Source organism: Eleutherodactylus coqui, chromosome 2 (genome assembly GCF_035609145.1).
Source record: "Eleutherodactylus coqui strain aEleCoq1 chromosome 2, aEleCoq1.hap1, whole genome shotgun sequence".
In the NCBI taxonomy this organism is placed as follows: domain Eukaryota; kingdom Metazoa; phylum Chordata; class Amphibia; order Anura; family Eleutherodactylidae; genus Eleutherodactylus; species Eleutherodactylus coqui.
In genome coordinates, this window is record NC_089838.1 from 330,487,875 (window position 1) to 330,513,564 (window position 25,690).

The following is a 25,690-nucleotide window of genomic DNA, read 5'->3' on the forward strand; positions in this document are numbered from 1 at the left end:
TTACTTTTGCTACAGAAATGTTACTGGGGGCTGCCTATGCTGTGGGTGCACAAAGACTTCCCATTGCGGTGTTTTACCTGTCTGGTACAAATAAACTGACTGACTTGGGCAGAAATGTGGGCCGAGGGCCAAGGTCCTTGGTGGGGTGAAACTCTGCCATGTTTGGGCACTCTGAGCTCTTCCTGTGTAATACCATCTTTGTGCATCCACAGCATAGGCGAGCCCAAGGAACTCAAAGACTTCCCATTGAGGTGTTGAGCTATCTGACACCTACACAGAATGAAGTGTGTAGAAACACATGGATTTCCCATAGCTATTTAACTCATGGCACCTTGGGTCACACAAGGTGGAGGCTGGGACCGAGCCTGACCCAGGGCCCGCTCACATACTTCCCACACAGAGTATTGCGGGTCCTACCTTGGTCATGGTTTCTCGGCCTTATTTTGCCACCTCCTCCAGCTTGGGGTCTGGGGATCAGCGCTGGGCAACATGTATTTTCTCTCATGTTACCACAGTTATCTGAGACACTGGTTTAGGCCAAACAAAAGGAGTGTTACTGCATTAATGAGACGTTCACAGCTGCACTAACATCCGAGTCCTCTTTATGCCCACGGTTACTGTGGGTGTGAGCCGAGGCTGAGGTCCTTGGCAGGGTTAAACTGCCTTGTTTGGGCACTCTGATTTCTTTATGTGTAATACTTTCCTTAGGTTCTAGGGGCTCGCCTATGCTGAGGGTGCACAAAGACTTCCCATTGTTTTACCTGTCTGGCACAAATACACTGACTAGGGCAGAAATGTGGGCCGAGGCTGAGGCCCTAAGCAGGGTAAAACTCTGCCATGTTTGAGCACTCTGATTTCCTCATGTGTAATACTATGTTTGAGTTCCTTGGGCTCGCGTATGCTGTGCGTGCACATCCGAGTCCTCTTTATGCCCACGATTACTGAGGGTGTGAGCCGAAGCCGAGGTCCTTGGCAGGGTTAAACTGCCTTGTTTGGGCTCTCTGATTTCTTTATGTGTAATACTTTTCCTGGGTTCAAGGGACTCGCCTATGCTGTGGGTGCACAAAGACTTCCCATCACAGTGTTTTACCCTTCTGGCACAAATACACTGACTGACTAGGGCAGAAATGTGGGCCGAGGCCGAGGTCCTTGGTGGGGTGAAACTCTGCCTAGTTTGGGCACTCTGATTTCTACCTGTGTAATACCATCTTTGTGCACCGACAGCATAGGCGAGCCCAAGGAACTCAAAGACTTCCCATTGCAGTATTGAGCTATCTGACACCTACACAGAAGGAATTGTGTGGGGACACATGGATTTCCCATTGCTATGTAACTCGCAGCACCTTGGGTCACACAAGGGGGAGGCTGGGATTGAGCCTGACCCTAGGCCCGCTCACGTGCTTCCCACATAGAGTATTGCTGCATTGTGAAGATGTTTAGAAGTGCTGGCATCTAAGTGCCCTTTATGCCCACGTTTGTGGCTCCTGACAATTTTGTGACGGAGGTGGCACGGGATTGGAATGATGATCAATTTGTCAATTTATCATCAATTCTAACAGCATTGTGGGCTATCGCCCACACTTTCAAAGAGGGTCGCTGCCTGGTCCTGCCAGCCCTCTACAGTGTGTGCCTCCGGTTCCTCCTCATCCAGTACGCACCTATAAATAGACACGAGGGTGGTGTGGCTATGAAGCGAGCGTGTGGCATGAAGCAGCTGAACGCTGCGCAGGGACACTTTTGTGTGCGCTGTGGACGCAGGGTCGTGGGGGGAGGGGGGGTTGGACAGCAATGCCAGCATGTAACCCAGGAGAAGAGGCAGCGGTGTCACCTGCAGGCAGTGATTGTCCTTGGTTGCAGGTAGTGTGGTGCTTAGCTAAGATGTGCCAGCACGTGTGCCTTGCTAATGAGGGCTTGTCCGATGTAAATTGTTAGGTGACGTCAGACTCTTGCCCCCATTTTGGCTTAATAGTGGGACCTGGGAGCCTCAGATGCAGCCATGAATGCTGCCCCTGCCCTTCCCTATCTGTTTCTGTAGTGTTTCCATGACTTTCTGATGTTTTCTGGTGTTTGACAAGGCATCATTTATGCGGAGCATCTGTCCCATACAAAAATGTTCGAGTCCCTCATAGACTTCAATGGGGTTCATTACTCGAAACAAGCTCTTAAGCATTACAAAAAGTTTGACTCGAACAACGAGCACCTGAGCATTTTGGTGCTTGCTCATCTCTAGTCCTTGAATAAAGGTATAACTGGAAAAAAAACAAGAGTTGAAAGAAAGATGTCTCTTGCGTAAAGAGTTCTTAGAAAACAAACTTGGTCTTGGGCTTCCTGATTAACTGGGACACATACATTTCCCCGGTCTCAGTGTCCATGGACCAGCCTGAAGGGGTCCAAGACTCCCATCGATGCCACTGATGAGGGCCTATCTGGATCGTGGATCCATCTTTTTACTTCCTTCGGCGCCATGGCTAGTGTGACTGGTAGGTTGAGTACCACTGGAGGCCCAGTGAGCGGAGGCCTCAGCTCTTTCCAAAGCAGTAGGTGCTCCCATGCTCTAAAATGTACTTTTACCCTCGGGTCCTCAAAATCCCACAGCAAGGGATGCAACACCAAGGTTATGAGTGCCTGGGCCACGTAGTTGTCTCTAGGAACCACTATCTAGGGCAGTGGCAGATCTACTCCAACCTGTGGCAGTAGTTGCGGTGTCTGCCTAGGTCGCTGCAGGTCCACTGAAGGGATCGCCAGCAGCAACGTGAGCTCTTCTGCAGGCTTGGGTGCCCTCCGAGGCCTACAGGGTTGCAGTGTCCCTTGAGGGAACAGCCTCTTTTTAAGCGGCAGCTGTCTGGGCATGATAGGCTCCATCTTTTTTAGGAGCTCCGGCTCATTGCCCCAATAGTACCAGGGTTCAGGTGGTGGGTAACCCGTCTGCACCCCACAGACCACTCGGCTGCTCGCACTGTTAGTCGGAGCCATTTCTCTCTCTACCTGGCCAAAAATGCTCTGAGCCCAGCAGTCTGCAGCCGCAGTTAACTCCTCACACTTTGGGCTCCAGCAAGTCCATTCAATAGGGGTAGTCCCCCCCCCCCCCCTATTTTGTGCCAGGCCAGGGCGTTGTCTTCTTGGCGCAAAGCAACTTTAGCGGGAGCTACTTGGCGGGAGTGAGCCATAGAGGAGAGCATTATTATGAAATGGGCACCATCTTGGGTGGCCCCAAAGGAATTTAAGGGGCAATCCATTAGACTTGTTTTGACACAGCAGATTAGATGTGCCAAGTGACGTCACAAAAAAGTTTGGCTGCAACACCCCAGAGGGATGACCCGGGACAGTTGACTACTGTGCAGACCTGGGAGGGTGAAGTGTTGGCTTGTCACAGCGGCACTTACCAGGCTATTGTCCCAATGGGATGACATGTAGCCAAGGCCAGAGCAGGATCGCAGGCCACCTTTGACACCCCTAGCATAGGGAATGCCAATAAACGGGTTGATGGGGGTAGTAGTAGTTATCACTCGTGACGCCACCGTTCCTACGCGCCAGTATGCTACGCGGCGGAGAAGAGAGCACAGAGACTTGTGTACAGTACCTTGGGTCCCAGGGAATGGTTAGGGTCCGGTATAACTTTTATTTAAAGAATAAACTTTTACAACACAGGTATTCAGACAATGCAGGTACAATTCTGTTTAATTGCCAGCAAGCTAGAGCTTAGAGGTCAGGGTGGATACACAAGATGAAAACCGGTCCCACAGTCCACGTTATCTGTACGGTACCGCTCCTGGACTGGGAGCATTCTAGAGGAGGAAGGGGGGAGGGGTCACTTTGCAGACTCTCTGGCAGACAATTATTTAAAGGAAGGCTTAGACAATAAACATCCCGCATGGCATGCGCGTGGGTGTAACTCAGTGGTGTACCTCTGTGCGGTGATCCTGACTTTGGACGGCCGCACAGGAAATGACTGTTGCATGAATTGGTACCTCTACGGTTGGTTCCTCTATACAGAATTATTAGAATTGCTCGCTCTCTCTAGGATCTTGGGACTCACTTCATTCACATCCACACTCTAAATGCTATGGGATGTCACTGCTCTCCCTCCATGTTCACCTGTATGGAAGCTGAAGGTGCTTCCATGTGGCTCTGTGTTAGCACAATCTTGGGTCGCTAAACAAGATGGCACTCTCAGTGAAGATGGAACTAGACCTCTTTCCCGCTCTCAAGCACTCCTATTTATACCTTATGACACACCACATGGCATGACAAACTGATACATCTACATGCAGGCAATGATTTTATTACTGTTAACCTCTCAAGTGCCGCAGCTGTGCAACACACACACAGGAAATGACAAGACAAGTAGAGATGAGCGAACGTACTCGTCCGAGCTTGATATTCGTGCGAATATTAGGGTGTTCGGGATGCTCGTTACTCGTAACGAGTAACACGCGGTGTTCCGGTTACTTTCACTCTCCTTTCTGAGATGTTAGCGCGCTTTTCTGGCCAATTGAAAGACAGGGAAGGCATTACAACTTCCCCCTGTGACGTTCAAGCCCTATACCACCCCCCTGCTGTGAGTGGCTGGGGCGATCAGATGTCACCCGAGTATAAAAATCGGCCCCTCCCGCGGCTCGGCTCAGATGCCTTGTGAGTTAGCTGAGGGACAGTGGTATCGTGCTGGAGCTGCTGTAGGGAGAGCGTTAGGAGTTAGTGTAGGCTTCAAGAACCCCAACGGTCCTTCTCAGGGCCACATCTAATAGTGTGCAGTACTGTGTTAGCACTGTATTTTTTTTTTTTTCTTCAAAATTGGATCTGCAGAGCATTGCGCCCTGCAATAGGGACAGAAGTGGTGGTTAGGCAGGGAGAGTGTTAGCAGTGAGTGTAGGCTTCAAGAACCCCAACGGTCCTTTCTAGGGCCACATCTATCCGTGTGCAGTACTGTCCAGGCTGCTGTTAGCAGTGTTGCATTTTTTTTTCTTCTCAAAACCGGCTGTGCAGACCATTGCACCCGGCATTAATACTACAGGGATAGAATTGTGTAGGCAGGGCCAGAAGACATACATTATTCATTGAATACACGTAGTGTGGCTTGTCCTTTGAAAAACAAGGGAAAAAATTCTATTTCGCCTGCCTCTGACAGCCCTCAGGGCTCTGGGTACGTGTGTGCTGCGTGCAGAACGTTAAAAAAAATCAGACGCAGCCAGCTACGTTTTACTGCAGGCTTGCGCCAATTTTTTTCCTGCATGGGAAATCCCTGATCTGCTGTAGCCAATAACTTTGCATCACTGCAGTTCTCTGACACATTTGCAGGGCCACAACACAGTTATTAAACTTAGTAGTATTCATTGAATACACGCAGTGTGGCTTGTCCTTTGAAAAACAAGGGAAAAAATTCTATTTTGGCTGCAGGCTTGCGCCAATTTCTTTCCTGACTTGGAAATCACTGGTAATACAGCATGCTGAGGGGTAGGAGTAGGCCGAGAGGACGTGGATGCGGCCGAGGACGCGTAGGCCCAAGTGAGGGTGTGGGCACAGGCCGAGCTCCTGATCCAGGTGTGTCGCAGCCGACTGCTGCGCGATTAGGAGAGAGGCACGTTTCTGGCGTCCCCACATTCATCGCCCAATTAATGGGTCCACGCGGGAGACCTTTATTAGAAAATGAGCAGTGTGAGCAGGTCCTGTCGTGGATGGCAGAAAGTGCTTCGAGCAAGCTATCATCCACCCAGAGTTCTGCGCTGTCCAGTGCTGCAAATCCGAATCCTCTGTCTGCTGCTCCTCCTTCCTCCCAGCCTCCTCACTCCACTACAATGACACATGCTCAGGAGCGGGCAGACTCCCAGGAACTGTTCTCGGGCCCCTGCTCAGATTGGGCAGCAGTGGTTTCTCTCCCACCAGATGAGTTTATCGTCACTGATGCACAACCATTGGAAAGTTCCCGGGGTCCGGGGGATGAGGCTGGGGACTTCCGGCAACTGTCTCAAGACCTTTCAGTGGGTGAGGAGAACGATGACGATGAGACACAGTTGTCTTGCAGTGAGGTAGTAGTAAGGGCAGTAAGTCCAAGGGAGCAGCGCACAGAGGATTCGGAGGAAGAGCAGCAGGACGATGAGGTGACTGACCCCACCTGGTGTGCAACGCCTACACAGGACAGGTCTTCAGAGGGGGAGGCACGGGCAGCAGCAGGGCAGGTTGCAAGAGGCAGTGCGGTGTCCAGGGGTAGAGGCAGGGCCAGACCAAATAATCCACCAACTGTTTCCCAAAGCACACCCTTGCGCCATGCCACCCTGCAGAGGCTGAGGTGCTCTAAGGTCTGGCAGTTTTTCACAGAGACGCCTGACGACCGACGAACAGTGGTGTGCAACCTTTGTCGCGCCAAGATCAGCCGGGGAGCCACCACCAACAGCCTCACCACCACCAGCATGCGCAGACATATGATGGCCAAGCACCCCACAAGGTGGGACGAAGGCCGTTCACCGCCTCCGGTTTGCACCGCTGCCTCTCCCCCTGTGCCCCAACCTGCCACTGAGATCCAACCCCCCTCTCAGGACACAGGCACTACCGTCTCATAGCCTGCACCCACACCCTCACCTCCGCTGTCCTCGGCCCCATCCACCAATGTCTCGCACCGCACAGTCCAGCCGTCGCTAGCGCAAGTGTTGGAGCGCAAGCGCAAGTACGCCGCCACGCACCCGCACGCTCAATTGTAAACCGTCCACATAGCCAAATTTATCAGCCTTGAGAAGCTGCCGTATAGGGTTGTGGAAACGGAGGCTTTCAAAGCTATGATGGCGGCGGCGGCCCCGCGCTACTCAGTTCCCAGTCGCCACTACTTTTCCCGATGTGCCGTCCCAGCCCTGCACGACCACGTCTCACGCAACATTGTACGCGCCCTCACCAATGCGGTTAGTGGCAAGGTCCACTTAACTACGGACACGTGGACAAGCACAGGCGGGCAGGGCCACTACATCTCCCTGACGGCACATTGGGTGAATTTAGTGGAGGCTGGGACAGAGTCAGAGCCTGGGACCGCTCACGTCCTACCCACCCCCAGAATTGCGGGCCCCAGCTCGGTGGTGGTATGTTCGGCGGTGTATGCTTCCTCCACTAAAGCACCCTCCTCCTCCTCCTCCTCCTCAACCTCTGTCTCGCAATCTAGATGTGTCAGCAGCAGCTGGACGTCACCAGCAGTCGGTGTCGCGCGGCGTGGCAGCACAGCGGTGGGCAAGCGTCAGCAGGCCGTGCTGAAACTACTCAGCTTAGGAGATAGGAGGCACACGGCCCACGAACTGCTGCATGGTCTGACAGAGCAGACCGACCGTTGGCTTGCGCCGCTGAGCCTCCAACCAGGCATGGTCGTGTGTGACAACGGCCGTAACCTGGTGGCGGCTCTGCAGCTCGGCAGCCTCACGCATGTGCCATGCCTGGCCCACGTCTTTAATTTGGTGGTTCAGCGCTTTCTGAAAAGCTACCCACGCTTGTCAGACCTGCTCGTAAAGGTGCGCCAGCTCTGCGCACATTTCCGCAAGTCCCACACGGACGCTGCCACCCTGCGCACCCTGCAACATCGGTTTAATCTGCCAGTGCAACGACTGCTGTGCGACGTGCCCACACGGTGGAACTCTACGCTCCACATGTTGGCTAGGCTCTATGAGCAGCGTAGAGCTATAGTGGAATACCAACTCCAACATGGGCGGCGCAGTGGGAGTCAGCCTCCTCAATTCTTTTCAGAAGAGTGGGCCTGGTTGGCAGACATCTGCCAGGTCCTTCGAAACTTTGAGCAGTCTACCCAGGTGGTGAGCGGCGATGCTGCAATCATTAGCGTCACCATTCCTCTGCTATGCATCTTGAGAAGTTCCCTGCAAACCATAAAGGCAGTCGCTTTGCGCTCGGAAACAGAGCCGGGGGAAGACAGTATGTCGCTGGATAGTCAGAGCACCCTCCTGTCTATATCTCAGCGCGTTCAGGAGGAGGAGGAGGAGCATGAGGAGGATGAGGAGGAGGGGGAAGAGACAGCTTGGCCCACTGCTGACGGTACCCATGCTGCTTGCCTGTCATCATTTCAGCGTGTATGGCCTGAGGAGGAGGAGGAGGAGGAGGAGGATCCTGAAAGTGATCTTCCTAGTGCCGACAGCCATGTGTTGCGTACAGGTACCCTGGCACACATGGCTGACTTCATGTTAGGATGCCTTTCTCGTGACCCTCGCGTTACACGCATTCTGGCCACTACGGATTACTGGGTGTACACACTGCTCGACCCACGCTATAAGGAGAACCTTCCCACTCTCATTCCCGAAGAGGAAAGGGGTTCGAGAGTGTTGCTATACCACAGGACCCTGGCGGACAAGCTGATGGTAAAATTCCCATCCGACAGCGCTAGTGGCAGAAGGCGCAGTTCCGAGGGCCAGGTAGCAGGGGAGGTGCGTAGATCGAGCAGCATGTACAGCCCAGGCAGTGCAACAGTCTTTAAGGGCCTGGACAGCTTTATGGCTCCCCAGCAAGACTGTGTCACCGCTCCCCAGTCAAGGCTGAGTCGGCGGGAGCACTGTAAAAGGATGGTGAGGGAGTACGTAGCCGATCGCACGACCGTCCTCCGTGACGCCTCTGCCACCTACAACTACTGGGTGTCGAAGCTGGACACGTGGCCTGAACTAGCGCTGTATGCCCTGGAGGTGCTTGCTTGTCCTGCGGCTAGCGTCTTGTCGGAAAGGGTGTTTAGTGCGGCTGGGGGAATCATCACAGATAAGCGTACCCACCTGTCAACCGACAGTGCCGACAGGCTAACACTCATCAAGATGAACAAAGCCTGGATTTCCCCAGACTTCTCTTCTCCACCAGCGGACGGCAGCGATACGTAAGCAATACGTAGGCTGCACCCGCGGATGGAAGCTATGTTCTCTCTCACCATCCAAAACGGGGACATTTCTGCTTCATCAATCTGTGTCTAATATTCCTCCTCCTCCTCCTGCTCCTCCTCCTGAAACCTCACGTAATCACGCTGAACGGGCAATTTTTCTTAGGGCCACAAGGCTCACTCATATAATTTTTCTAAAAAAATTTTATACGTTTCAATGCTCTTAAAAGTGTTGGAACTTTAACTTGAACCAATTTTTCGTTAAACTGGGCTGCCTCCAGGCCTAGTTACCACTTAAGCCACATTAACCAAAGCGATTAATGGGTTTCACCTGCCATCTTGGTTGGGCATGGCCAATTTTTACTGAGGTACATTAGTACTGTTGGTACACCAATGTTTAGGGGCCCTCACCTACAGTGTAATCATAGCAATTTGTATGTTCTTCGCCTGCACTCATGGTACAGAAAGGTGTGTGGGGTTGGCCTACACTTTAGCTACATAAATGTAACTTGGGCCTTGGCTATACTGCAGCTACTGAAATGGAACTAAGACTGCGCTCCCACTATACTGCTGCTTCGGAATTGCTCCTGGGGCCTGTGTAGGCTGCTACAATGACTTAAATGGAACTAAGACTATGCTCCTCCTATACTGCTGCTTCGGAATTGTTCCTGGGGCCTGTGTAGGCTGCTACAATGACTTAAATGGAACTAAGACTATGCTCCTCCTATACTGCTGCTTCGGAATTGTTCCTGGGGCCTGTGTAGGCTGCTACTATTACTGAAATGGAACGAAGACTGCGCTCCCACTATACTGCTGCTTCGGAATTGTTACTGGGGCCTGTGTAGGCTGCTACTATTACTGAAATGGAACTAAGACTGTGCTCCCCCTATAATGCTGCTAGTGATATGTTAGTGGGGCCTGTCGCTAATGCTACGGCTGAAATGTTACTAATTCTGGGCTCTGCCTATACCGCTGCTAATGGTATGTCTCTGGGGTGTGGAAACAGAGGCTTCCCAAAGACATGATGGCGGCGAGGCCATTTCCCACCAACGCTGTTACTGTTAAGGTGCCTCCAAAACATCCCCCGCCACGGCCCACTTAATCCTGGCCACATTCCAAAAACCAACAAAATAAAACCGCGCTACTAGGTCCGCAGTCGTCACCACCACATTACCACCAACGCGGTTACTGTTAAGGTACATATTACCAGTCTGACTGGGGCATGCAGTGTGGGCCGAAGCCCACCTGCATTAAGCACGACATTACTACCTCAGCTGTGTTGGGCAATGCAATGGGATATTTTTGTGTATCGCCGGTGGGTTCCAGGGAGCCACCCATGCTGTGGGTCCACAGGGACTTCACAATAGGGAGTTGTACCTGCCTGTGTCTATGAATTAAAAAGCCCGGTCTGACTGGGGCATGCAGACACCTTGACAGAATGAATAGTGTGTGGCACATAGGTTCCCCATTGCTATGCCCATGTGTGCAGCTCCTGATGGTGGTGGCACAGGATTCTATTTCTCATTGCTTCTGTACAGCATTGTGGGCTATCGCCCCGCCCCTTTTAAAGAGGGTCGCTGCCTAGCCGTGCCAACCCTCTGCAGTGTGTGCCTGCGGTTCCTCGTCATGGCAGACGCACTTATAAATAGACATGAGGGTGGTGTGGCATGAGGGCAGCTGAAGGCTGCGCAGGGACACTTTGGTGTGCGCTGTGGGGGGGAGGGGGTTTGGGCAGCATGTAACCCAGGAGAAGTGGCAGTGGAGTGTCATGCAGGCATTGTGCTTTGTTGGAGGTAGTGTGGTGCTTAGCAAAGGTATGCCATGCTAATGAGGGCTTTTCAGAAGTAAAAGTTGTTGGGAGGGGGGGGCACTCTTGCCGCTATTGTGGCTTAATAGTGGGACCTGTGAACTTGAGATGCAGCCCAACATGTAGCCCCTCGCCTGCCCTATCCGTTTCTGTGTCGTTCCAATCACTTTCTTGAATTGCCCAGATTTTCACACAAGGAAACCTTAGCGGAGCATAGGTCCCATACAAAAATGCTCGGGTCGCCCATTGACTTCAATGGGGTTCGTTACTCGAAACGAACCCTCGAGCATCGCGAAAAGTTCGTCCCGAGTAACGAGCACCCGAGCATTTTGGTGCTCGCTCATCTCTAAAGACAAGCTTTGCATAGTCCATCTACATAGAACAAACCATGTATGCCATTTATGGAGGGACGAGGATGGTGTTCTGGGTCACTACAATGTTTTTAGGGAAAATCTCCTTTATTGAATTTTATATGTAAAATAATCTTTTTATAGTATAAATGTGAATGCATTATTTATTGCACAATGTTTGTGTATTTGTATATATGTATATAGACATTTATATTATCTGTATGGAATGATATTAATCCCACACACAGCATTATCCGCACAGACCCGATATGGTTTGTGTGGTGACGTAAACACGTTTTACAACTGGAACACAAGCTGCGTCTCAACAAGTTTATGAATGAAAGGAGCCACTGGAACGCACGTTGCGCTACATGGCGTGGATCACATGATCTACGTTGACTCAAATCGAAAGTCCTTCCCACAATATGACGTCACGGCCACCATATCGGCATCTGATGTGAACACCACAATTGTAAGTTACCTCATTTCTGTATATATACATGTACAAAACTTGAAATATTATCTAATGCTTTACAAAGGTGTACGGAAAGGCCGAAACGCGTTGCATTAAGTTTAAGATTGTAATAACCGTACTTAATTCAACCAATAGACCATCTGGTCTGTGACTTCCTCAAGTCCTGGAGCAGAGATTTTTTCTTTTTATCCTTGAATTGGTTTATTCTAAGCCCCATGTGATACAGCGGGCTCTAATTTCCAAGATGCCTTTCCAGACCTACTGATTTAAGCCCTTCCCTCCCCATGACATAAGGGTACCTCATGGGAGTGGGGTACTTCCCGCAAAATGACGTACCCTTACGTCATAGGGATAGCGCGAGATCATAGCAGATCTCACGCTATCCCGCAGCAGGAGCCGGCTGTCGCTAGTAGCCGGCCTCCTGCTGCGACAGGCGGGGGGCATCGGAGATGTGCCAACCCGCCTTTAACTCCTTCCCTGCCGTAAACTAAGTAGATCGCGGCAGGGAAAGGGTTCACAGAGGGAGCATGCTCCCTCTGTGACTTCAGCCAGCTCTCGCGATAACATCGCGAGAGCCCGGCTGGTTTCTATGGCAACAGGACAACAGATACCGGCGTCCTGTATTGCCATTGCCTAAGATCGCTATAGTAAGTGATAAGGCATGGCAGGAGAGAAGTTCTGCCATGCCTTATCGTAGCGGTCATTAGTGCTGCAGTAAAAGTCCCTTAAAGGGTTACAGATGGAGTAAAAAGAAGAGCAAAATAAAGTACAAAAAATAAAAATGTAAAAAAAAGTTAAAGACATTTTTTAATGCTTTTTCTCATGTTAGCATAAAAAAAAAAAAACTTCAAATCCCACATATTTGGTATCGACGCATCCGTAACGACGCGTACAATAAATTGAACACGCTTTTTATCCTGCACAGCAAAAAGCGTAAAAAAAGCTAAAAAACCTAGGCAAAATGCTAATTTTTAGCATTTTGCCTCCCAAAATAACGCAATAAAAGTGATTTAAAAAAAGCGTATGTACCTTAAAATGGTACCAATAAAAACTACAGCTCGTTTCGCAAAATAAACCCTCAGAGAGCTCCGTCCATGGAAAAATAAAAAGGCTATAGGACTTTGAATGCAGTGAGTTTAGAAAAAAAAATAATTTCAAATAAAGGGGTTTTATTGTGAAAAAGTGGAAAAACCTAAAAAATATAAGCATTTTGGTATCGTAAACGCACCGACCCGCAGAAAAAAATGTAGCATGTCATTTATGCTGCATAATTAACGCTTTAAAAAAAAAATCTATGGCAGAATTGACGCGTTTTCTCTCCCTACGAGCATAAAAAAAAAATTATAAAAGTTTTACAATATAGTCAATGTACCCAAAAATGGTACCAATAAAAACTACAGTTCGCCACGCAAAAAACAAGCCCTCATACGGCCGCGGCGATGGAAAAATAAAAAAAGTTATGGCTGTTGAAAAACGGAGATGAAAATATACCAAAAAGTGTTTGGTCCTCAACGCCAAAATAGGCCGTGTCATTAAGGGGTTAAGGACAAGGATAAACACAATACGTAGCCTTGGATACTAGGTGCCTGTGGATTTCCATAGAACGCATGAGAAATTCCCCAGGTGAGTGGGAATCTGTTTAGATCACCTATATATCGGACACAAGGCGCTGATATATGTCAATTGGTTTGATTTCTTTTTAAATAGCTACAATGTATAAGTTAAAAGATTAGTAAAATACAAATTAACAAACACATAAAATAGGCGAGGATGCGCTCAGCAATTCCAACATTCTCAAGTCACACACTTAACCCCTTAGTGACCACCCTATAGTGTTTTTACGTCCTGCAGCTGCAGGACGTGTATGGAGGGGGGTAGCGCCGCTATCTCCCTCCATACAGCGTGGGTGTCAGCTGTTTATTACAGCTGACACCCGCGGGCAATAGCCGCGCTCGGCCGATCGCGGCGATTAACCCTTTAAATGCCGCTGTCAATTCTGGCAGCGGCATTTAAATCCCCCGAATGCTGTTTGGGGGTCCCGGTGAGATCGGGGGAGCCGTGCAGGTGTCATGGCAGCCAGGGGCCTAATGAATGGCCCCAGGGCTGCCTTAGCAGACTGCCTATCAATCCATCCACACATGGTGGTTTGATAGACTGCCTGTAAAAAAGCAGTATGATGTAATGCTATAGCATTACATCATACTGCAGGAGCGATCAAAGCATCGCATGTTAAAGTCCCCCAGGGTGACTTCAAAGTAAGAAAAAAGATCAATAAAGTTTTTTAAATTGTAAAAAAAAAAAAAAAGTTATAAAAGTTTAAATCACCCCCTTTTGCCATATCAATTACTAAAAAATCTAAATCATAAAATAAAAATATGTATTTGGTATCGCCGCGTCCGTAGAAGTCCGATCTATCAAAGTAGTGCATTATTTTTCCTGCACGGTGAACGTCGTCTGAAAAAAAAAAAATAAATAAAGAACGCCAGAAATACACTTTTTTAGTTACCCTGTCTTCCAGAAAAAATGCAATAAAAAGCGATCAAAAAGTTGTATGTATTCCAAATTGATACTATCGGAAACTACAGGACATCCCGCAAAAAATGAGCCCTCGCACAACTACGTCGACAGAAAAGTAAAAAAGGTATTGCGCACACAAAATGATCGCAGAAAATATTTGAAAAAAATTAAATATCTTAAAAAAAACACAAGTACTACAGCAAAAAAAACTATATAAGTTTGGTATCGTAGTAATCATACTGACCCATAGAATAAAAATATTAGGTCGTTTTTGTTGCAGTTTGTGCGCCGTAGAAACAGGACGCACCAAAAGATGGTGGAATGTTGTTTTTTTATCATTTCTCTCCGCTAAGAATATTGTAAAAGTTTTTCAGTACATTATATGGTACAATAAATAGTGCCATTGAAAAGTACAACTCGTCCCGCAAAAAACAAGCCCTCATACAGCGACGTCGATGGATAAATAAAGGAGCTACGGTTTTTTAAAAGGGAGTAGGAAAAAACAAAAATGGAAAAAAGCAAAAAAAGCTCCGTCACTAAGGGGTTAAGAAACATCACACTCACTTATGTTTGTTTTATATAGCTCTTATCTGTAATCCTTCTGCTCCTCCTCTATTGGTATGGGAGTGGTCAGTGATTGGGCGTCGTGATCACATGCAAGACTGCACATGTTTCTGCAATTGGGAAGTGAGCAAAGGAGCAGCACGGAGAGCAAAAGAGGTGAGTATAGGCGGTGTTTTACTACAGTCTGTGGCACCCCTATGTGTCATGTCTCCTGCTTCCTGGGAGGATGAGATGGTCCCAAAAATCTTGGACATTCACATCAAATTTGGGATGGTTGGGAGATAGGTAGTAGTGAAGCCCAGGAACCACTTTCTGCTGTTCTGCATATGTATACTTCATTGAGTGTATGTAGAGTACAGGGGTACGTGTGCATATATGAAGCATTTTGGTTTTGCTATTTATTGAGTTGTTGGTTCGGAGTTTGACAACCACTTCATTCATACCTTCCTACGTCTAAAAAAATGGAGGCACAATGGTAGCGACACGCGTATTGTGCTGTAGCAAATTTTTAGAACTGGCTGCACCCCTTTTATACAAAGCCATGTCCTCTGTATCCAAAATTGTGCCCTTGAGAGACCCCATCACAGTAAGTGTCCCTCAGTGACCCCCTTACTAATAGTGTTGCTCTTAATGGTTGCAGTAGTAATAGTGACCCCTTAAGGGCCCCAGTAGTAATAGTGATCCCCTTAATGGCCCCAGTAGTAGCAGTGCCCAATAGTAATAGTCACCCTGTTAGTGTCCCAAGTAGTAATAGTGACCCCCATAGTGGTCTCAGTAGTAATAGAAAATGTTACGATTGTGTGGGCAGGCAAAGCACGGGACCCACACAATCGTGACCAAAGGGGGACTAGGTACGCTCATAGGTATCATGCAACTGACCCTGGCTATAAGGAGGTAGACCTGGCCTTACCTAAGCGGGGACATTGCCCCAATAAGGGCAGCCCAGCGGTCTTCGGATCTGGGCCCTAGCTGATCCTAGGAGCCACACACCAGAACAGGATGCATTCACATGCCACATGACAGACCCAGAATACACTGCATACAACATGCAACCATTAGTAACAGATAGGAAGCTGAATATAAATACCAGGTATTAGTTGACATGTTGTACAATATGTGGAAGCTAGCAGGTCACTTCACGGCTCCTGGTTATACTGCTAGTCCCTGCACTAACCAGGAGTCCAGCAGAACTGGACACAGTTCACACCGCATGCTGAAACAGGACAGGACACTGATCGCAGGACACACAGCAAACTGACACAAAACTGACAGAATTTAAACGTACAAACAGACATGAACCAAGTCACACTGCAATCCTCACCAGACAAGCATTCAGGACTGCTCACCTTAGTGGCCATACAGACTGACCAGGAGCTGGGTTTATATGTGAGCACAGATCCAGGGGATTGGCTAGCAGGAAGTACCACACCCAGCCAGCTCAATCATTAACCCTGAGAGTGCTGTGCTGCTGGAATCACAATAGCACAACATGTCTCAGCAGCACACGTAACAGAAAACACCCTTAGTAGCCCTAGTAGTAATAGTGACCCCATAGTGGGCCCAGTAGTAATCATGTCTCCACAATGGCCCCAGTAGTATTAGCGATTCCTGTTAGTAGCCCCAGTATGAATAGCGACCCCATTAGTAGCCACAGTCTTTATAGTGACCCCCATAGTGGACCTCTAGCCACCTGACAAACTATTTAAAAACAATTTAACTCACTTGTAGTCTTGGTCTGGCAGCCGTGGCACCATTGATGTAATCAGTTTGACCTCTGACCTCTCCGCCAGTGTCTCCATGCAGGATGCAGAGGTCAGGGGTTGCAGTGATTACAGCAGCAGTGGCCATTGCCGCCAGACCAGGACTGAAGTGATTTAAATGCCTTTTGGGGGTGAAGGCGGGACATAACTCCTGCTGCCTGGAACTGCAGGATAGTGCCCCAAATCCAGGGCTGTCCCTCAAAATCTGGGACAGTTGGGAGGCATGCCTTCATGTGAGCTTGTATGCTATAAACGAGAGGCCTAATGTGGAGCTCCTTCCCAATGGAAATTCTTCAACAGATTCCCTACATACTATGTGCCATGTGTTATACTGATGTCCTCCTATGTGGTACCAGCACCCGGGTGGAACTGTTCCCTCTGCTCCAGCTGCGTCCCCTTTGACCATTGCTACCAGACTGCCTACTTCAACTTTAAGAGCAAATGAATCACTTCCGAGTTGCAAGTAATTTTTATTGAGTATTTGCAGACATCTCAGAAGGTTTCCATACTTAGTCACAGCAAACGAATCGGACATCATTGAGACCCGTATTATCTGAGGTGGGAACTTTATCATTCTCATTTTTTTTGTTCCCTTGAACTCGAGTTCTGAGACCACAAATGCCATTTTTGCAGCCTTCGCTCAAATCTCCGTATTTTCCCCAGTAAAGCCCTTTGCCTTCCACCTCTCCTCCATCAGTACACTTAAACTTGATGTTGTTGACAGACGTGTCATCTTTAGAATCCCCATCTTTCTCCACCCGCATCTCGAATTTATATGGTCTTCCGTATTTACACCACCGGGGTTCCGTCCAGTTTCCCCAGCTGTTAAAAAAAAAAACAAAAAAAAAAACAATGAGTGTATGTATTAATCCACTTGTGTCACAATTTTGGTATCAAAAGATTGAAACTTTGGTACAAGCGCCGAAAGTTGTGACTTTTTGGGGGTTTATGCTGGCGCAGCATTTTTGGAGGAAGGTAAGTGAGGCTGATCTTTACAGGTGCGGCCATTCATGGCCTGTCAGGTTAGCTAGAAGTTACGCTAGAAACTGGTGTCAATTATTGCTGATATCTACGCCAGCTCATAGGTAATATAGGTTTCAGACTTGCCACACAGACAACCCGAAAGATGTGACAAATGTACTAAGAGGCTTGTACCTCTTAACAGGATATTCTGGACAGCACATCAATAGTTAATGGATAGGGGTTCGATGCTTGGGATCCCCTTCCATCAGCTGTCTGTCTGGCCCTTCTGTCAGTGCAGCAGGCCAGACGCTATCATTAGCGGACAGCGGAGGATGTGGCATCACCGGCTTCACTCCCCTTGAAATCAATGGGATTGACACAGTGCTATTTCACTTCCTGTTCCTGTTACTGACAGAAGTGGATATCCTGTCTGCACCCTTTGATTTCAATGGAAGGAAAACAGGCGCTTCCACTTCTTCTCCTGTCAGCTGATAACGCTCTGCCCACCGCGCTGATAGTGGGGTCAGATGATCAGCTGATGGACGCGGATCCTGAGCAACAGGCCCAGAAGATGCTGAAGGAAATCAAGCAGAATGCTGCGCTATTTCATCTGGAAAAATGCTAGAAGGAAGCCAGATGGACGCCGTTTTAGTCAATGGGGTCCGTCTGGCAACATAAAGTTCCATCATAACATTGATCCATTCTAGGTATGATTCTGTTTTTCTGCTCCCATGATGGAATAGGAAAATGGAATCTCTGAATACAGATGTGAACTAAAGCAGTTCACAATTTTCAGTTGGGGGCTCATTTTCAGCACGGGTGGATCCATTTTTGGCAAGGGAGGCTCAATTCTCAGCAGAGAGAACTCATTTTAAGACTAGTTTCACATAAGTGTATTACGGGTGCATTTATGTACCTGCCATAAGGGCAAGTGTCTCGGCCAAAATGCGGGTCTAATGACCTGAACTGAGGGATGATAGATCTCTGTGATGCTTGGAGTTCGGATCAGTAGACCTGTGGTCAGGCTGGGAGACTCTTCCATGTTATGGATGCATAAATGTGCCCATACACATACTACACTCATGTGAAACTAACTTTAACAAGAGTGGATCAATTTTCAGCAGAGGCGGATCCTTTTTTCAGTGGGGGTGGGTACATTTTCAGCAGGGGCATATCCATTGAAAGCAGGCGTGGATCTGCATGCTGGTGCATAAGGATCAGCCTATGCTATGAATACTTCCTGAGCATCCAGAACAGGATACATGTGTAAGGTGGGCTAAACAGTCTGCTGGCCCCTCTTTTGATCGTGGCTTGGCCACTCTCTGTAGCATTCTAAATGGAGCTCTAAATTAATGTTACAGACTATGGTGTTGAAGTTGGTCAGAAGAGGGAGTTCCAACACAAGCAGAGGTTATTGCTAACTAAAGAGAATGGAACTATAGAGAATATATTGAGAAATTTACAGAAAAAGAGCTCTGATTGGCTGTGTAGCTCCATGTGATAGTGTAGGTAAGGGTCCACAACCATCTTAAGACTGTGATGCAGCACAGAATTGTGTATGCGAGAGGAGGAGGAAGCAGCAAAGAGAGGTCTGCAGTTATTGAGATGGAGTTCGTGCCTAGGAACAGTGCAGCAGGCAGTTTTACCATACTGGGGGGGCTGCTGGGAGTGAGACTTGTACTTCTAAATACATTTGGCACCAAAAGGGCCCTGATGACCTGGAGGCTAAAGAGAGGACTGAATGGAAGACCAGTCAGAGCACTGGGGTGAAGGACCCCACAGTGCATGGGAGGAGAGCGACTCTCCCTCCCGACAGATGCCGGACACTGAGGCGCTGGTGTCGAAGTGCGACAGGCCCATCAAATACATAGAGTAAATCAATATAGAATATAGGGACAGAGAGCTATTTAAACTCACGGTGCAACTGCAGAGGTGATTATCGTCACATCATGTGGGGGTTTACATTTAGCGCAATATAATTTGATTCCATCCACAGCTGTGTCATCTCCCAATATAACCGGTTGCTGCATCTAAAGGAAATCATTAGAAAGAATTTGAGAATTTCACCGTTATGTTATTTTGTCCATGACTTACCTGTGCAGCCATATGTACACTTACTATTCCAGTAGCAGTAATTCAATATATTGTGCTGCAGTGTTTATGGTATTGAATGATGTTGAGGTGTAATAGATGGCAGGATGAGTAGTCCAGGGGACACAATCTGTGCCTTCCCTGCATTCTCCTATACATGGACCATTGGTAGCCTTCTTTTTAGTGGTGTGTATGTAGGAGATTGTAAGAAAGGTTGCACATTTTGCGTCTCCTCGCACACTGAGCCCATAGAAAATGCAAAAATTAAAAGTAAGTGCAGTCTAAACAAAATAGATGAAAATCAAGAGTCAGCTGCACCCCAACAGCACAAAGTTCAGCACATTCATTGACAATGATAGCTTGTTATGATTGAACTCTACTGACACCAACTGGGGCCAAGGCGTATCGGGCTAATAGTGCCAGACAATATGGCCGAAACTTAAAATCTCATTTTTTTTCCTACTTGTAATCTTTCCTTTATCTAAATGAAACCAAGACACTAGAGTTGAGCGAACATGCTCGTCCGAGCTTGATGCTTGTTCGAGTATTAGCATACTCCAAGGTGCTCGTTACTCAAGCGAGTACCATGCCAAGTTCGACCCCGCCTCGTTTTGACCCCTCACCGCATTACCACTTCCTGCTGTGAGAGGGAGAGAGAGAGAGGGAGAGGGAAAGGGAGAGAAAAAAAAAAGCTCGGGTGGGTCAAATACAAAAATGCTCGGGTCTCCCATTGACTTCAATGGGGTTCGTTACTCGAATAGAGCTCTCGAATATTGCGAAAAGCTCGAATAACGAGGACCCGAGCATATTGGTACTCACTCATCTCTACAAGACACCTTTTTATTCATCAGTTTTCACATGGAAAATGGCAAGTCTGTATAATGAGAAGTGACGAATAGTGGAGCAGAACACGGGGTCCAACTGGTAGACCTGTGATTGCAGGTAGGTGATTATGTTAAAGGGAACCTGTCATCAAGTTATTAAAGGTTTATCGTGGATTGCATTGTAACAGTGCTGCCAATGGGATTTCCTTACCGCCAATTAGTTTTGTACTCCGTGCCCGGGCACCTTTAAAATCTACTTTTGAAGTTTTCCCACGCTGTAGTAAAATGAGTTGAAGATAGTTAGATTTTGTCCTCAGCTCCGCACCGCGGCAGCACACCATGTTCTGGATTGGCATGCATACTAATTTCTTTTTGCTGTAATCCCGCACCAGTGCCGTGGCAAACCCTGCCCGTGTGCCTCAGCTCTTCCTTACTTGCTAAGACTTCAGCGGCGTACTGCACATGCGCCTTGAGGATCATTACCCCCACAGTCATCTGACCTCGGACTCAGCGGGTGTACTGATTCTCAAGGTACATGTACAGTACACCACTGAAGTTACAGCTAGTGAAGGAGAGCCGAGGTGCGCGGGAAGAGTACATGGAGTACAGAACCAAACAGCGAGAAGGAAATCTCAATAACAGCGCTGTTAAAGGTTTATTGAGGAGTGTATTGTAACAACTTGATGGCAGGTTCCCTTTAAGTTTTAGATTAATTTAACTACCCCCCTCACTCCCCACGTGAGTAGAGTTGGCGATGACTCTAGTCAAGCAAAGCTGAGGGGCAGCTGTAGAGAAGTGCTGCGGTTTTCAGTGCAGGAGCTAATGAGAAGTCTTCAGTAGGTCAGAGGTGGAGCAGAAGAGCGGTTGGAGGAGCTTGTGTGGATAAAGTTATTGTAGAGGTGACATTCTGGTTAGTTTGAAACAAGTTAGCAGGACCTGGTGGTAGTCAAGATGTTGTCATAGTCACATTCTGTAGAATTTGTTTTCTTGAGAAAGTTAGTGGAGTGTCTTGAAGATGTTCTAGATGTGAAGCATAAAGGGAATTGAGTAGATGCAGTACTACATATGACTACACACCTATACTGTCGCTATGATGATAACTATTCAATGAAATGGTTTTTTCACAGCGCTGTTGGTTGCCTTTCTGTTACCACATATGATTTGTATACTCAGATATTTTATGTTATTAATTATAGCAATTTGGCACAAAAATTGCAGAAATATCAACTGCATTTAATGGATTCAACTCACCTTCAAACTGAAACCTCTGACGACCAATCCATCGGGACATTTCTCCCATGGACCCCATTCTCCCTGCTGACCCCCATTACCGACTGAGATGACCTCAGAGTAAACCTGAGCCGTCTGCACGAAGAGCAACAGGGCCAGGACCTTGGACAGCATCTTGTCTTCTAGAAGGCGGAAGGACAAAGACTGTTCAATGTGTACACCCCCATATATATAGAGCTGGGAGAGTGAAGAATTGTAGTTAGTGGAAGGTAATCTCCGTGGTGATGGGTAATAATTAGCCCGGACTGTGCCGTGTGATTTAGTATATTAAACATTATTATCATTGGGTCACTCCGGCTCCGGGTCACAATAACCTGAAGTTCTCTCAGTGATATGAGGGTCAATATATTGGGTAACACATCTTATACATGCTATACGTATGTGTTTACAATGCATTCAGAAAGTCTTCAGACTCTTTCACTTTTTTATATTTAGTTTTGGTCTTGTGCAAATTTTTTTTAGAAATCAGGTTTTCCCCATCATTCTGCAATCTATGACCAATAATGACAAAGTGATAACAGAATTTTATTAACCTGTAAATTTTAAAAAAATAAAAAAACTAACATTTAGCATTGACATAAGTATTCACACCCTGTAGTTGAAGCATCTTTGTCAGCAATTACAGCCTCCAGTCTTCTTGGGTATGATTCTACAAGGTTTACAGATGAATTTGGGGATTTTCTGCCATTTTTCTGGTTGGATGAGAACCGTCTGTGGACAGCCATGTTCCGGTCTCTCCAGAGAAATTGGATTGGGTTCAGGTCAGGGCTCTGGCTGGGCCACTCCAGGATATTCACAAAGTTGTCCCAAAGTTCCTCCTGTGTTGTCTTGGCTGTGGTTTTAGGGTCATTGTCTTGTAGGAAGGTCACCATTCTGCCCGTTCTGAGGTCCCTGGCACTCTGGATCAGGTTTTAATTATCTCTACAGTTTGCTGCATTCAGCTTTCCACCAACCCTGTCCGGTCTCCCCTCCCCCAGCATGATGCTCCACAACTAGGCTTCACTGTAGGGATGGTATTGGACAGGTGATAAGCGGCGCCTGGTTTCCTTCCACTCTGACCCGTCTCCCCTCCCCCACTATGATTCCCCACCACCAGGCTTCACTGTAGGAATGGTATTGGGCAGGTGATAAGCAGAGTGTTGTTTCCCTCCCCCCTGACCTGTCTCCCCTCCCCCAGCATGATGGTGCCACCACCAGGCTTCACTGTAGGGATGGTATGGGCAGGTGAAGAGTGGTGCCTGGTTTTCTCCAGACAGAGCACTTAATATTGAGGCAAAGTTTAACCTTGGTTTTATCTCACCAGAAAATCTTGTTTCTCACAGTCCGAGAGTCCTTTAGGTGGTTTTTAGTATATTCCATGTGTCTCTTACTGAGGAGGCTTCTTTCTGGACACTCTGCCATAAAGCCCAGATTGGTGAAGGCTGCATTGAAGGTTTACCTTCTTGAAGTTTCTCTCATCTGCAAACAGGATCTTTGGAGCTGAGCCAAAGTGATAGTTGGGTTCTTGGTCACCTGTCTTACCAAGGTCCTTCTCCTCCGATTACTTAGTTTGGTGAGTCGGCATCTCTAGGAAGAGTCCTGGTTGTTCCAAACTTCCTCCATGGGCTCTTGGGCACTTTTAGTGCAGATTAAATGTTTTGTAGCTTCTCTGGATCTGTGCCCCCATACAATCCTGTCTCTGAGCTCTATAGGCAGGTCTTTCTCCTCATGGCTTGGTTTTGGCTATGATATGCATTGTGAGCTGTAAGATCTTATATAGACTGGTGGGGGGGGGGTTATGTCCAATTCGCTGAATTTCCCACAGGTGACTCCAATCAAGGTGTAGAAACATCTCAGAGATGATCAAGATAAATGAGAGACCCCAGGGCTACATTTTAGGTGTCATACCAAAGGGTGCGAATACTTACGTCAGTGTAGAATGTTAGTTTTTTATTGTAAAAAAATTGCAAAAATTTCTAACCTTCAATTCTCACTTTGTCCTTATGGGGTACTGAGTGCAAAGTGTTGGGGAGAAACCTGATTTTTTAAAATTTAATTTGCACGACGACACAATATAACAACATGCAAAAAAGTGAGTGTGAGAAGACTTTCCGAATGCAGTGCATGTGAGCAGGACCGCTGCTACTCTGCTACAACTGCAGGTCATTCTGCTTTCCTAACCGCTGTTATAACTAATAGAAGCTCCTGCAGGCTTGAGGTTTTGTGCAGCTGAGAAATCAGTCTGATCGTATGGTTCCAATATCATTTTTATTCATAAAGAATCAGTAAAAAGCAACGAGTTTCGGGAATAACATCTTGCCTTTTTCAAGCTTTAGAATGAATATACAATATGTAGTCCTTCACAACAGTGAAGCTACCTATCAGAGCACTCTCTCCTAGACCCCCTACAGTCTGGCTTTCGACCTCAACACTCAACAGAAACTGCCCTTACAAGGGTATCAAATGACCTACTGACAGCCAAATCGAGGGGCGATTACTCCCTACTGATCCTCCTCGACCTTTCCACAGCACTTGACACTGTTGACCACAAACTCCTCCTCAGTATGCTACGCTCCATTGGCCTAAAGGATACTGCCCTCTCCTGGTTCTCCTCCTACCTATCTGACCCGTCTTTCAGTGTTTCCTTTGCTGGCTCTACCTCCCCTCCTCTTCCCCTTGCTGTTGGGGTCCCCCAGGGCTCGGTCCTCGGCCCCCTTCTTTTTTCTATCTACACAGCCCCTATTGGACAAACCATTAGGAGATTTGGCCTCCAATACCACCTGTATGCTGACGACACCCAGCTATACACCTCTTCCCGTGACATCTCTGCCGCTTTACTCCAAAACATCACCGACTGTCTGTCCGCTGTCTCTAACACCATGTCCTCTCTCTACCTAAAACTAAACCTCTCTAAAACTGACTTACTGGTATTTCCACCCTCCACTAACCGACCTCCTCCTAACATCTCCATCTCAGTGTGTGGTGCCACCATAATTCCTAGACAACATGCTCGCTGCCTTGGGGTCATATTCGATTCTGATCTCTCTTTTACCCCCTACATCCAATCTCTGGCCCGAACATGTCAGCTGCACCTCAAGAACATCGCAAAAATCCGCTCTTTTCTCACTGTGGACACGTTAAAACCGCTTACTGTCGCCCTCATCCACTCCTGGCTCGATTATTGCAACTCGTTGCTGATCGGCCTCCCCTGCACCAGACTCTACCCTCTCCAATCCATCCTGAATGCGGCAGCCAGGCTCATCTTCCTGTCCAGACGCTACTCGGACGCCTCTGCCCTGTGCCAGTCACTGCACTGGCTGCCCGTTAAATACAGAATTCAATTTAAACTCGCTACCTTCATCCACAAAGCCCCCCAACATGCAGTGCCCCCCTATATTGCCTCCCTAATCTCAATCCATCAACCAGCCCGGGCTCTCCGCTCTGCTAACGAAACCAGACTGAGCGCCCCTTTAATTCAAACTTATTTCCGCCTCCAAGACTTCTCCAGAGCAGCACCAGTCCTCTGGAACGCACTACCAAAGGCTACCCGAGCAATCCAGGACTCGCAGAACTTCAGGCGTGCTCTAAAAACGCACCTCTTCAGGGAGGCATACCGCATTCCCTAAACAAACCCCTCTGTACTCTGCCTGATAACAAGCTCCCTGACCTACTGACTGCAATCCCTGCTAGCCATCATAAACCGCTCCTGCAGTCATACCGATTCTGCCGTCACACGGCTGAATGTCTGACCATTGTCTGTATATAGCATCCCTCACTCTCCACCTCACCATACCGTGCACATCTCCAGCCCCTTTACCTTCTGTATCACCCCATTACTTGTAGTATGTAAGCTCGTTGGAGCAGGACCCGTACCCCTATTGTTTCCATCAGCTGATTACGATGTAACCGTGATTCTGTAATTTTTTGTACTGTTGTCTTTCTGTATTCCCCCTGTCTATGTAAGCGCTGCGGAATATGTTGGCGCTATACAAATAAAGTTTATTATTATTACTCACTAACAAGGGATGCCATGTAATTCTGTCTGACGTCATCTGTGGGGACAGGAATCCCTGTGTAGGTAACGTAATTTGCGCGGTCCTTCCTTGGAACGCAGATAGCGTTCCAAATTCTAAATAAGCTTTATTTTTTCTAGGTGGAAATACGGAGCGAGTACTTGGAATATTATTGTGAGTATGTCATCCAAAAAAATCCCATTTAAAATGCACAAAAATGT

At 47.8% G+C, this 25,690-nt stretch overlaps 1 protein-coding gene across 1 annotated transcript; it reads right to left on the reverse strand.

Moving 5' to 3' along the window:
* Positions 1–16,818: 16,818 nt before the first annotated feature.
* Positions 16,819–22,349, reverse strand: LOC136613177 (vitelline membrane outer layer protein 1 homolog). Its single transcript, XM_066594018.1, has 4 exons — positions 22,101–22,349; positions 21,439–21,654; positions 19,190–19,302; positions 16,819–17,131 (listed from the first exon to the last, which is right to left on the reverse strand). Exons 1-4 carry the CDS (start codon positions 22,347–22,349, stop codon positions 16,819–16,821), a joined length of 891 nt encoding a protein of 296 aa, XP_066450115.1.
* Positions 22,350–25,690: the final 3,341 nt, after the last annotated feature.

Excerpts from the sequence above, each read along its gene's own strand:
- LOC136613177 (XM_066594018.1), bottom strand. The coding sequence starts at position 22,349 with ATGGTGACCTTCCTACAAGACAATGACCCTAAAACCACAGCCAAGACA. Across the intron at positions 19,303-21,438 it reads TCAGAGGTTTCAGTTTGAAG|ATGCAGCAACCGGTTATATT; the intron begins GTGAGTTGAATC and ends GATTTCCTTTAG. Across the intron at positions 17,132-19,189 it reads ATCACCTCTGCAGTTGCACC|CTGGGGAAACTGGACGGAAC; the intron begins GTGAGTTTAAAT and ends TTTTTTTAACAG.